General features: G+C 38.3%; 1 protein-coding gene across 1 annotated transcript in view; it reads left to right on the forward strand.

The window, feature by feature from the left end:
• Positions 1–9650: 9650 nt before the first annotated feature.
• LOC129749888 (protein Wnt-1-like) overlaps positions 9651–14339 on the forward strand; it is a 33060-nt gene continuing 28371 nt past the window's right edge. The window contains exon 1 of the mRNA XM_055744998.1: positions 9651–11334. Within this exon, the coding sequence (XP_055600973.1) occupies positions 11231–11334 (104 nt within the window). The 5' untranslated portion in view covers positions 9651–11230. The remainder of the gene's footprint in view (positions 11335–14339) is intronic.

A 14339-nucleotide genomic window follows, 5' to 3' on the forward strand; every position in this document is an offset into this window, starting at 1 on the left:
AATTTATTGAAGAATTTTTTCCCATACATCCAATCCTACCCAAATGGTCATGACCCTTTCAATTGTGTAGCTAAACTAATAGAAAATATTTTTAACATAAATTATTATCGCTGTGACTATCACTTGCAGACTTTGTTATGTCATTTTTTTTTTCAAATTTGAATCAAAACATCAAAATTGACCTACATTCCAAGTATCTTTTTTCCAAAAAAAACTGTTAGTTGTTTGTTTTCATTTCCAAACACAATATTCTTTAAGTTCATTTTGTTGTCCACACGTGCATCTTAAGTTCACCTTTCACCCAAAGCTTTACGTTTTTTTTTAAACAGCCTCCAAAATTGTCAGTTTTGCTCTTTCCCTTGGACCAGATAAATAAAATACGGTCCCGGGTAAGCAAACATAATTAGATACTACCATGTGCCAAGAATAACACACGCAGCGATTGTTGTTTCCTCACGCCTGAATGGGCCAAGAAGACGTCCGACAGAAAACAACTACAATCCACTCGGGAAGACCCGTGTAAGCCACTTGAAAGTCAATCATTTGCTCTTATTTCGAGCTTTTAAGGTTCGCAGCAGTGCAACAAAATTGCTGACTTTGGTTCGTTCGTAGGTTGTTGGCTGATGTACTTCGGTTTTTGCTGTTATAATTATATCATATCTAATCTGATCATCTGTGGAAGGTCCGGAGAGAAACAATACGGGCTGCGAAAGATGAAAAGGAACTCTAGGAACGGGATCCACCCACCCGAAAGAGGGAAAAGTCGAAGAAACAACATACCACCATCAAGGGAAACGAATCGGAAGGTGCTGAACAAAAAGTCAAAATTCGCACATTTTCCTAGTAATTATGACAGGGCAGGAATGGCTGAAGGATCGGTTGTGCCACAGGGCTTGGGTTTCTGTTATTCTTTTTTTCCCCTCTCCGGATCGGCCGGCTAAACTTTAATCCATTCAGACGCCACTCGATGTTATGCATTAGTTCGAGTCCAAATGTGCATAGGTCACTCACTCACTCACTCCTTCTGCGCTTATCGACGTGTTAAATCGGATGTTTTGGGAATTCCTGGAAATCGCTCCCATGCCTAATTATTACCAATCATGATGGCCAGCGGAAGGGTGCTAAATGTAGCACCACTTAACTAAACATCTACCGGTATCCGCCAATAGAAGGTAATGAATTAAGCGAAGCGCTAAGCGGAAAAGAGGGAGTGTTCGATTATGGCAAATTATGGAAACATAGGAAAATAAGCACCTCGTCGATGGCGTTTAAGATCAAAAGAATTTCGGCAGTAATTTTGGGAAAAGAAAATAAATAAAAATCAAAACTGATTTGCTTCAATTCTTCGAGTGCTTTTATTTATGTAGCCAAAATATTGTAATCAGAAAGAAATTATAGGTATTTGAATGTTGCTCGATTCCAAACTCTTTGAAATTTCCCATTAATCGTTGTTTAAACCCGTATCGAAATCAAATCCTTGAGGATGAATTTTTCCTTGCCCTACATTACTCAACATTCAAATTTTCAGCTCATTTGGCTACCATACTCTTTTTTTTGTGTAGTCAATGCTGGATTTAGAGGGGGACAATAGGGGGTAATTGTCCCGGGCCCCATGCGGAAAAAAAACTTTTCAACTGTTCTTTATTCATACTGTTTTAAGTTCTAGAAATCAAGAACACAACCCCGGAAAGGGGGTGTTTATCGAAACATGTCAGTCAGGATGGTTTATATCCTTTTTCAGACTCCCCAAAAAAATCCGGTCCCATTCCACCGTGACTCGAAATCGCTTTTCCAGTCCTTTCTAAACTGTTATCATCCTAGAAGTCAACTAATTTATTTGAAAATTAAAAAAAAAATAGTGGCAAACGATCGCAAAGTAAATTTTCATAAAATTGAACATAATTTGGTTATTTATTAAAGTTATTTGTGTTGAGGTGAATTACTTTTGTGACGTGAATTCTCTAGCTTGAATTCACCATTTTTGACTTCAGTGCATACCACTTTGATTTCCTGTTCTCTTTTTTGAAATAGGATATAGCTGTCTTCAAATAGGTTGTAGAAAAAATAATTACCCACAACTTGATGTGCATAGCTTCTTGTTTGAACATCATCGAACTAAGTTATAGCTCTTTCGTTGTGACGTGAATTCACGTAAATTCACGTCACAAAATTCCAAGTTATTCTGAACCATTCTTTGGAGCATTCCAATTTTATGTATACATCTAAAAGTAATATTTTGTTATTCCGACTTGTACAATCTTTAATTATCAATGTCTTTTCATAACCTTTCCCTTATTTTGACTGGCACTTGAATTGCAACATCTTGAGAAATCATACATTAAAATTACTACTGTTTCTCAAGTATTTACCTCAAGATCCACTTAAAAATTTGTGTTAAAATTTTTATATCAATATTTTTGTTTTTTTGAATTTAAAATAAATTTAAAAATAAAAAAATCAACTAAATTTATTGAATTTGGTAGAATTAGACCATTAGGAGGGTTAAAACAGCTTCCAGAGCATATTTCCCTTAGGAAATTTTACACAGAATCAATTTTTGTGACGTAAATTCACCCAATCGCGTAACTCATCTGGATTCCAACCGATTTTTATAAAGTTTAGTGTTTCAGTCTCACTATTTTGAAGAAAGATTTTTTTTCTGTCAGAAAATATTAAAGTGAAACTAAAAAGTTTTCTTTTTTGTGAGTGATTTTACTCATTTGCTACTGTTTTTGATCGCTTTTTAAAACAACCTCATTGGATATAAATTCATGGCACAATTTGTTGGCTTCAATATGTCTTATGCATCAACCCATATGTTTTAATTAATTATTTTTTTTAAAATTTTCAACAGGTACACTTTTTCCAACAAAAAATTTGATTTTCAAATTTATATAAAACATGTTCAATTTTTTTCACTTTTTTCCGTTTTTTTGTTGATTATAATTATCAAAACTATTGAATACGCGAACGGAGAACTATCACTCGTTAGCGGCACAATCGCGTGTATTCAGATAAAGCTGAAGAATATAATAAAAAAGCTTGAGCGAAATATACATAAGGTTTGGTTCATGAAATATTTTTTCCACATCAAATAAATTTAACAACTTTTTTCGTGGCCGAATAACATTTTCTTAGCTTTGTCAAAATTTGAATAAATCTCAGTTATTACCAGAAATTGAAAGAAGATATTCAGTACAGAATAGGTAAAATTAAAAAAAAAAATTCAATACATTCAAACGCCTTGCACAATAATAAGGTTAATAACGTTAACGATAGCGTTAATAAGTTTTATTACGTTAAACAACGTTTACACAAAGTTTTACATTGTTTGTGAGGAATTTTATAAATATGCAATTATAAATGTATCTATTCACGTTTTCTTAATTTAACCTTCCAAAGCCGTTCGCTAAATATCCGTTTCGGGGAAATATGCGTTGTAATTTGATTTCGTTCTCCTGGCTGTAAATGTTAACCGATTTTGATGATATTATATTCATTGTGTAGGTAATTTATTCTAATTACTCAACATTTCAAAATAAAGTCGATATGTACTACCAGGACTTCAGAAACTGGTTCAGAAAGTTAAAAGTCCGAAAAATCAATTTTATTTCTAAAATACTCATAACTTCTGACAGCTTTTCTGTAATTAATTATTTCATTGATGTTTGAAATTGTCAAGAATCCATCTATCCGACAATGTATAAATATGTTGGGGTCCAATGAAAGTTTTTACCGCTATGACAGATCTTCCGGTAGAAAAAATTCTTACTTAAAAAAAACGACATCCAGTTTTTGCTTTGCTTAGCTGTATTTCATTTCTCAATGAACCGATTTTAAAAACTTAAATTTTAGTTTTTTGGCGTTAATTTGATCATTATTTTCATAGAACATACTTGGTCTGTCAAAACTACCAGTTCATCAGTATATTGGAATGATGATAAAGATGTTTGAAATGTGCGCTTCGGGTCATATTGACCCGAACGGCTTTGGAGGGTTAAATTGAAGTCCTCATGATAAACATTTCAGAATTTTACTGGGGCAATATCCGGGTATATGCTGGACATTATAAAAACTTTTCGCTTTTCAATCATCTTCATTAAAACTTCCGTTGGTTTATAAATTTGAATTTGTTTTAGTTAAAAAATTAATAAAAAAAATTGCCTTTAATTAAACTAATCGATGGTGATAAATTCCCCTATTCACTTTCTATCCACATGTCTGTCTAAGACTTGAAACTCGAATTGAAACATTGTCAACTGATTTATCCGCAGTTTATTTCTTAACTAAAGTTAATATCCTCAATTCAAGATATTATTTTCCAAATGATCATTCAAAAATTATTTGTATCTTAAAAACGATCTCACAGTTGTGTTTCCAATTTCATTGAGTGATTCTCTAATCATGAATATTTCTATGTTTGAGATTTGAGATTTTCAACTCTTCTGTGTTTCTTTAGTAACTGTAAACCAGTTTTGTGATTTTTCTGACTTTTGAAAACTCGAGATCCTAAATGTGATTTTTCTGACTTTTGAAAACTCGAGATCCTAAACTCAGTTGGATTTCTTATTTGACTTTTTTCACTGATAACTGACTCTGTATTTTGAACGTTTTTTTTTTTCAATCTGATATTTTTTTTTAATTCAATAGATCGTGGTTGCAATCATACCCCGAATGAAACTTCTGCCACATTAAACAGAACAATTTGATATTTTTTTTTGTTTTTTATTGTTTGATAAGAATCATATTTTTAAACATTTAATGAAAACTTGTGATTTGAAGGTATAAAATTGAAATTTACACACTTGGAGCGATTTCTACATTGGCTCTGATTGAGACTTTGGTTCTCAAATTTTTTATAATATAATTTATAATATAATCATATCATGGGTGAGTTTTGAATCAAAATGAAGCATTCAAAACCCCAGGGTTTGAGAAATTAAAAAGTGACCCCAAATTGACTCAGTCTAGTACCACAAGCCAATCCAAAGTATCCTTATGTATAAAATTTTTGCTTTTTAATGATTACATTTGAGGTTATTACTTATATTCACATGGATACAATGATTGGCACACTGATTGATTTCGGTACAACTCCGGCTAACTCCGACTGCGGCTAACGTTTGAGAGAATCGACATCGGCGTGGTTTAAAGCCAAAGATTGAATGCAGAATTTCGTTTTATGGATCGCATTGAAGGACTCAACTTCCCCCGAAACAACACATCTAAAGGGTGATACGGTCAAAATTTGGTCAAGGGTAAAAGCGTGTAAATCGGTGAAATCGTTAATTTAAAAAATCAAATTTAATTTCTTTTTCAAGTTTTATTAGTATAAAATTCAGGAAAAATATTCAGTTAGGCTTCCGCTTTTCCAAATCTGCCATCAGATTTTGTACAGCCACCTTGTCCACCTTCTTCGCCGCAGAAATCCAGTTTGCCTTGAACTGCTGCTCGTCCTTAGCAGTTTTTTTTGGTCTTCTTTAGGTTCCGCTTTACAATAGCCCAGTATTTTTCAATTGGGCGTAGCTCTGGCGTGTTGGGAGGGTTCTTGTCCTTGGGGACCACCTGCACGTTGTTGGCGGCGTACCACTCCATGGCCTTTTTACCGTAATGGCAAGATGCCAACCGTGTTTCTTCAGGAAAGGCAGCAGACGTTTATTCAAACACTCTTTCACGTAAATTTCTTGGTTGACAGTCTCGGAAGCTATGAAAATGCTGCTTTTCAAGCCACAGGTACAGATGGCTTGCCAAACCAGATATTTCTTCGCGAACTTTGACAGTTTCATGTGCTTGAAAATATTTGCAACTTTTCCCCTTCCTTTTGCGGTATGAAACTCCTGTCCCGGAAGCTGCTTGTAGTCGGCTTTGACGTAGGTTTCGTCGTCCATTACCACGCAGTCAAACTTCGTCAGCATCGTCGTGTACAGCCTCCGGGATCGCGCTTTGGCCGTCGTATTTTGCTTATCATCGCGATTTGGAGTCACTACCTTCTTGTAAGTCGATAGTCCGGCTCGTTTTTTGGCTCGATGCACTGTTTTAGACGATACACCCAGCTTATTTGCGGCATCTCGGAGAGAGAGGTTAGGGTTTCACTTGAAACTACCGGCAACTCTCTTTGTCGTCTCATAGGCTTCCGGTTTTCGATTTACCCCCGATCCAGACTTCCTGGCTGTCGACAAACGTTCCACAAACACTTTAATTACATTTGTAACGGTTGATTTGGCAACTTCTAGCGATTTTGCCAGCTTTGCGTGCGAGTAGCTCGGATTTTCGCGATGCGCGAGCAAAATTTTGATACGCTGCTCTTCTTCCTTGGACGGCATTTTGACAACTGAAGAGTGAATTCCAAAATCAAAACAACATTCTACATACACACCTTCAAAATGAGGGGTGTTCAGGTTTTTGAATGCAAAATTGAAGGAAATACGTCAAGTTGATATTGACCAAATTTTGATCGTATCACCCTTTACATCAAACATTATCTTTCGAAACATTGCAGCTAGCATGTTTCTAATGCAAGCTTTTAGGAAATGCACTACATAAATATACAATGACCCAGATTCCATCTGATGACCGTTAGCTGAAAATACTAGAGACTAGAGACTCCTCTTAAAGTGCGAGCCAAAACCTTGAACCTAGTTTTGGTTTCGTTAACTATGAGCCGTTCATGAGCTTTAAATTGGAGTATTACACCTAGAGCTTAATCGTGCGCTACCAAGTCTTCAACATAGTCGAGTACTTGTCTACAGAGATTTACGGAACAAAGGGCTTTATTCTGCGCCGGACGTGAGGTAACGATATTGGGTCGAGTCACGTTACCGTCATGGGATTCTAGTCACCTTATTCAGTTAGTTGGTGTGAGTGAAATGACAGAGGTTCAATCCTAAAGTTCATCAGTTCCTCACCTAAAGCGACTCCTGGAATCGAGTGACTCGGGTGAATCGGATATCGTCACCTCACGCGCGGCGCAGAACAAGAACAGTGTGCAGAGACTGGCGAGTCATTTTTGAATTTCTCAAACCCTGGGGTCTAAAAAGCTTCGTCTTGGTCCAAAACTCATCCATGGTTTTTTGTAGAATTTTTAAGTAACGTTTACATGAGTAAATTTGAACTTTTAGGTTTGTATGGGAAAATTGAATATTTTGTACTGAAAAATCAACATCGTTTTTGTTTCTTCTGTGGAACCGAGCCAGCTGACAGTTTTTATGCCAATTTATAAAATTCCTAAGGGTAATTTTCCGCTGAACAACTTTGTCGAAGACTTTTACTTCGTATATTATTAGGCAAAAAAGTTATTAGCTGTTTAACAGAGGTATATCTTTTCGCATTGATAAACAAGAAATTCAATTGACATCCCTGCAGGGCGCCTAACGAGGTATTGCATGACTACTTTTCTTGCAATACTTTGCGAGGCTCCAGCGGAAAATTTCCCTTAGGAAATTTAATAAATTGGCACAATAACAATTCAACTGGATCGGTTCTACCGAAGAAACAAAAACGCTGTTGATTTTATAGTACAAAATATTCAATTTTTCCATACAAACCTAAAAGTTCAAATTTACTCATGTAAACGTTACTTAAAAATTCTGGAAAAAATCACGGATGAGTTTTGGACTAAGATGAAGCTTTTTAGACCCCAGGGTTTGAGAAATTCAAAAATGACCCTAAATCGACTCAGTCTAATGAGACGGGTATGTCGCGTGCTTAAAAGATGACTCCAACAACAGAAGCTACGCGTGTAAGGACAGAAAGGCGAAAATCATTAATTTTGGAGGAACCCTGGAAATCATCAAAATGGTAGGAAATGTGCAACTCGAGACCTATACACCCAACCTTCGGGTAGTGGTCATATCACCTTTTGTCTAACAATTTCGACTCTCAACTTCCCGGTGGTGCTGGTTGGAGTGCGAACAACCTTAGCGGAGATCGGGTAGTGTGAAAACTAATACATGGGGCTCTGTACGCGTCTGTTCTCCATGTCAGAGGCAGCGTGCTGAGTGCAACAACGTCTTGGTGGGGGCGAGATAGTGTGATTTGCTGCGGGTCTTGCGAGCTTGTGACTGCAAACAAAACATTTCTTGGTCTATCCTGCATAATGTTCAACGTGGCACCAGAATGTGTTATTCGACGAGTGGTGAGCAAAATGCGGGGCACGATTTTCAACAGATCCATTCATATTATCTGCTTTGCCCACGGCATTGATATAGTCGGCAGATCATCTGCGGCGGTAGATGAGATTTACCGCAAACTGAAGTACCGAACCCGCTTATCCAGTAATAACAAGGTCACGATCGACGGCGACGAGCTGGAGATGGTCGAAGACTGTGTCTATCTTGGCTCGCTGTTAACCGCAGACAGTAACACCAGTCGTGAGATCCGGCGGCGAATGATCAGTGGAAGTTGTGCCTACTGGGGACTCCACAAGCAACTGCGGTCGAGAGGCTCTCACACAAAGTGTAATGTGTACATGACGTTTATAAAACCGGTTGTTCTCTACGGGCACGCGACGTGGATATTGCTCGAGAAGGACCTGCGTACAATCGAAGTATTCGAGCTACGAGAGTTAAGAACCATTGGGGTGGCGTGTAGGAGAATGAAGTGTGAAGTCGTATGATGAACCACGAGCTCGTGCGAATCTACGGCGAATCGAGTATCCAGAAGGTGGTGAAGGCTGGCCTTCAAAACAGGTGTTCGCTACGAATCCGATAGGAACGAGACGAGCGGGGGTGCAATGAACTAGGTGGTTAGACCATGTGGAGCGTGATCTGGCGAATGTGGGATGTTCGAGAAATTGGAGAACGGTTGCCATGGACCGAGTGAATTTTAGATATTATGTTCATCAAGTTATGTCGTAGGAGAGATGAATTTTATGTCATCTGGAGACTAACGATTGACGTTGCTTAGAAAAATATTCAAACATCGATTATAAAATTTTTTTTTTGTATTTTTCCACGCATGGCTGAACAACCAATCTGCAAGTCACCTCTTCTGGCCTCTTTAACCGGAGTCCATCGTAGGATAAATGTCAACTGTTCCTAAGTTGACACACCAAACTCCGATGTTGACGAGTGCCACCCGTTCGTGCTTCACCGTTCACGGTTATAAAACATCATCATTGTGTCATACATATAGGCGTATGTACGCAGGGGTTCACCTCCGCCCTTATGGTTGTTTACCGTGATGGTTTGCCATCAACTCATCATCAGCACCGTCATCATCGCTGGTCGTAGTAGGTAACAAAGTTCCCATCAAAACTTCAACCGGTGTGCCGTGTCGTGGTCCGAATAATGATGTTGACGATGATGACGGCAGGACCGCGCGCGCCCGGACCGCGAGAAGACGCACGACGACGACGGCGTCGACGCATGTGGAGATAAATGAATTAAAACGGAAAATAAAAAAAAAGCGTTGTCGGTAGGTATAACCCAACATCACATCATAATCATAAAATGTGTTGAGGTGAAACAGTTTCGGTTTTCTTCAGTCCAACATAAGCATCGGTCGGCGTCGGCTGGCTGCCTGGATGGGGCAACAATTAAACTGCGCTCCTCATATTTTTGTTAGTTTATTTTTGTTGTTTATGAATGCCGTAGGGAGCAACGTCTGGAAGTGATGGGATTACGTTCTGCCGGTTTTTTCCCCGATTTAACGATTATCATTGACAGTTTTTAGTGCGCTCTTAGTTTCCAGCGCGAGTGAATGAAAGCGGGAATTTTTTCGGTTGATTTAATTCGGTGAGTTCCGTGATTGCTGTAAACGATCGGTTCCCGATCGGATGCGTCTTGCGAGAATCGATCGTGAATTTAGAGGCGTAGACCAGAGCGCACCTGTAATAATTGGGAGAGCCACTCTCCTCCGGTGTGGAGTACCTAACTTGGTGTTGTTGTTGGTGCTGTTTATTTGTTTATGTTCGTATTTTTATTAATGAAGTACGCTCGGGCGAGATCGGTAAGGCTGTTTTAAGCGAGAACTCACACCGAGTCGAAAAGTGCTGTTTTGGGAAAACAGAAAACAAGAAGTGGCAACAAACAAGCGGCCTCAACGGTGTGGGGCAAAGCGAGAGAAAAAATTGACCCCGAGAGGATCAAATTGCCGGGTGCAGAAGGAAAAGTGAAAAATTTCTTTTCTTTTTGGTACCGGGCCAATTTGGGGGCTTTTATTAGCCGGGGAAAAGCCCGCCGGAGCAGCGAAAGAGTGAGAGCTCGAGTAATGATCGTGTGAAGAAAGGAAAATCGAAAAAAGGAGGTGGTGACGAGCAAACTCGAAAGAATCACTCCACCAGCCGAACGAAAAGAGCGGGGAAAAGGGAGGAAGAAAAGGCGGCCGATACACAAAAACAAAAGGTATCCGAGCGCAAAACGAGCCGAGCGAAAGAGCGTGTGCCGAACGACCCGAGAGAGGAAAACCAAAGTGTGTACGGACGGAACGAAGAAGGAGACGAATAGCGCAAATTGGCTCGGAGCGATCTCGGCTGCGGAAGCGAGATCGACAGGGGTTTTGCCCCCCGGGAAAATTGAGCGAGAGAGATGGCGCACGTTGCTTGAGTTAGCTGCTCGAGCGCTAACTGAGTGAGGTCGGGTGCAGCTTGAGAGGTGCTAGGCAGCAGTAGAGCATTACGAGAAAGGTGCTGCTACCCGAAGGATATCGTCGGCCTAGCAAAGCGAGCCGTCAGCATAACCGTTTTCGTGCGCGATCGTGATTGATGTTTGGTAGTTCGTGTTCTTGTTGTTGACAATCGTCGGAACGTTCTCGAGTGGAGGTTAAACCATCAACCGTCGACCGGGAACAAGGAAAATTGTCCGGAACGGAGTCGAGGATCTGAGAGATTTGAACGCGCAACGTGGTTGGTTTCAGGGTGGTTTTGTTGCATTGATCGAACCGGAAGGAAGCGCGTGGGACTCGATCGCCAGTGGTGAGTGCGGAAAAACCAAAAAAAAAACGGATAAATCGACGCTATCATGTGATCAATGTCCATCGGGTGATCGAGAGAAAAAGAAAAATGATTGTTAGTTCTGTGATAACTGCTGACAGTGCACCAAGGTAAAAGTTTTCCCGCGGAGGAAAATTGTATTTTTTTTTATTGGTTTCAAAGTGCAAGTGCTGCTCGACCGACGACAAAAAAGCGTTGAGAAGATCTCGGATACAAATTTTAGAGGGAAACCAACTCGATTTGGTTTGCTTGAAACGACAAGTTTTAGTTGATTCGGTAGGAAGTGTCAAAGTTTACGCAATGGAACTGGTGACATTTGCGCTGATCTGCCTGATGGCAGTCGGAACCAGTGGGGAGGTGGAAAACAAAGTGAAACCTGGTCGAGGACGGGGGTCGATGTGGTGGTAAGTAGAGTGTTTAACTTTTACTTTAATCAGAAAAATTGAACTCTTGGTGAATTTTAACGTTTTGAGGGCCTAATACCGGAGCTTTTGTTTTTGTCTTTTTCCGGGAATTTTCTACACTTAGAAGTATAACGCAATTGTTTTAAATATAATGATGAAACTTTTTTTTCTGTAGAATTGAACATAACACTCTATGAAAATTAAAGATGCTAAGTTTGTAGAATCTAGTGCAGCGCATTCTGAGATATTGAACGCCAAATTTTGGTGTTTCCGGTCTAAGATTTCTCCACGGTCCTAATGTGTTAAGAGGCTTCTGGAATCATAGCCCCTCTTGGATATCTAAAAATATGCAATTCAATACATGTAAAAGTGGCTTGTTAATAGCAATTATTTTTTTTCTAGTATGTAAAAACCGTTTTTAGACACTTTTAAAATAAGTTTTGAAACTTGCATAGGGCATTGAATGTTTCTTTCAACTTTTGGACTAAGCAAATTATAGGTGTTTCTAGACTTATCGCAACCCAATAAAAACTTGAACTATACATTTTGCGTTTTTGTTGAATGTCTTATTGTCTAGAATATTGAAAAGTTTGAAATTAAGTTAATAAGTTGTTTAAAAAACTTAAGATTGATGTTCAAGTTCAAACTAGTTGAGGTCAGTGTGAACTTGTACACCTTTTGGATTATATGATAGCTTCCTCTTGATTAATTGCAACCCTATATCTATTGGAAAGATGCAATTAGGTCTCTGAAAAATGCCTTGTTATCTTGAAAATTGAATTTTCTTCAATTTAAATATTCGTTTAAAAATATTCCGATTGATTTTCAAACTAGTATAGAGCTTTTTTTCTTCAAACCAACAATCAAGTACCGAAAACAGACTATACTATAAATTGCAATCCAAAAACTTCATTGAATATGCGTTCTAATTAATGTTGAAATAGCTTAGGCCATTTAAGTTTTTGATGTTCTTGCATTTGATAGATGAATCATAAAATTTCAGGTCGATTTTCAAACTAGTATACGACATTTAATAACTTAACATTTTTAGAGAGGACATATTATGTACTCTCTAAAATATATTAAGGTATAAAATGTCGTATACAAGTTTGAAAATCGACATGAAATTTTATGGTTTATCCATCAAATGCAAGAACATGAAAAACTTCAATGGCATAAGCTACTTTAACAAGAATTAGAACGCATATTAAATAAAGCTTTTGGGTTGCAATTTATAGTTTAGCCTGTTTTCGGTAAAAAAAATTAGGAAGTTATCTTACATATTATGTAAGATAAACTAAGAACCCGATAACTTCCTTATTTTTTTTTCAATGCCTGTTAAAGTGGCAAATGAGTTGAGTTGAGTTGAGAAATATTTCATAGTTTCACTAAAAAAACATAATGTTTCAGATAGAATTTTTAATTTTAAAGGTTTATTAACCAATTTTAAACCGTTAACTGAGCACTTGAGACAAATGTCTTTGTTATTTGCAACCTTGTGACTAATCAAAAGATGTATTTTAATGCCTCTGAAAGAGACTTTTTAGTTGGAAATATTATAAGTGGATTGAAAAATTTTGGGTTGATTTTCGACTGAGTATAGGTCATTGAATATCCTCTGATAACAAATCGTAAAATGTTCATTAATGACGTATTTCTAAATTTTTGTCTTTATAGTTCGCAACTCTATAACTGCCCAAATTATGTATTCCAACGTCTCTGGAAGTCGCTTTTGAGTTGAAATTATTCATGTTCTACATCCTTCAAAAGGTTCAAGAACTTTCAGATTGCCTTTCGACCTTGTTAAGGCCAATTAAAATCCTTTGACAACAAACTTATAACAAATCGTAATATGTTCATAAACAACATGTTTCAGAATATCTGCTCAGCTGTATTGTTTATAAATCCAAATTTAGGACGCTATTGATGGAAAATTACAAATTTCAACTCCAACTTGGCTTACATAAAAAAACTGGCGTTTGAAAATCGGTCTAAATACTTTCCATCCATCCATCATCGACCTCATAAACGCGAAGGGACTCCAGATGCTTCTCTCATAAAAAAAAAATGATGATATCATCCGAAACTGAAATAATAATGTTCCAATAAAAATGCAGGCAACTGGCTGTTCTAGATCGATTCTGAGAGCAGCCTGAGCGGTTGTTGAATGTTGTTTTTGTTGATGCAAGCAACTCGGTAAGGTTGGGAGACATTAAAAATTTATGCTGCTCTCACCGTTGCTTTTTTTCGTCTTTTTCGTCGGTTTTAATACAGCCATTAACTTCCCATTAGGCACTCTCTTGCTTGCTTCCTCCGGGGGCAGGCCAGGGAGTTTATCTTGCTGCACTTTTTTTTACGACCCCGTGTGAGAGGTTCTTTTCCGAAGGATGCTGCACCTCCAGAATTTCGATAGTGATTAATTGGAAATTTATGGCTTAAGGAGATTTCTGGGAGAGTTTGTGTTTTTTTCTGTTGATTTTTTGGGGCCAGAACTTTGGGTTACTCGGGCATGCAAACGAGGTAAAAAAACATTGTTTGTTTAATTTACATGATCTGCATCGTCCGTCGTTTCGTCGTTGCGTCTTGTTGCAGTAGCTGATGGCGATAAGTGATATGACCCTGAAACCGAGTTACTGCCTCAATAACAGCTACCTTCGGTTGTAAGAGCCAATCAGTCTGTCTCCTCAGCCAAGCGTGTACTGTGGCGGTTAAACTTAATACTGCTCTCTACCATCCCCCCCACCCGTGTGAGCAATCATTTATGTTCGAGTCATCCCCCCTTTCCTCTTGAGGTTCTCCGGAGTTGGCACCTTCTCGTGGGGGCAAATCGCAGTTATTGGTACCTCCTCGTTGAGCCACACGCACCACACCCCGTTCCTTTCTTCAGCCAAGTGGCACTGACTGTAATCAATATTGTAATCATCGTAAATGCTGATTATAATTATTTCAGCAATTAATTTTATTATTTAACCTGCCATTTACAGAACCCTTAACAAACTCGTTAA

The sequence above is a fragment of the Uranotaenia lowii genome, chromosome 2, assembly GCF_029784155.1.
Source record: "Uranotaenia lowii strain MFRU-FL chromosome 2, ASM2978415v1, whole genome shotgun sequence".
In the NCBI taxonomy this organism is placed as follows: domain Eukaryota; kingdom Metazoa; phylum Arthropoda; class Insecta; order Diptera; family Culicidae; genus Uranotaenia; species Uranotaenia lowii.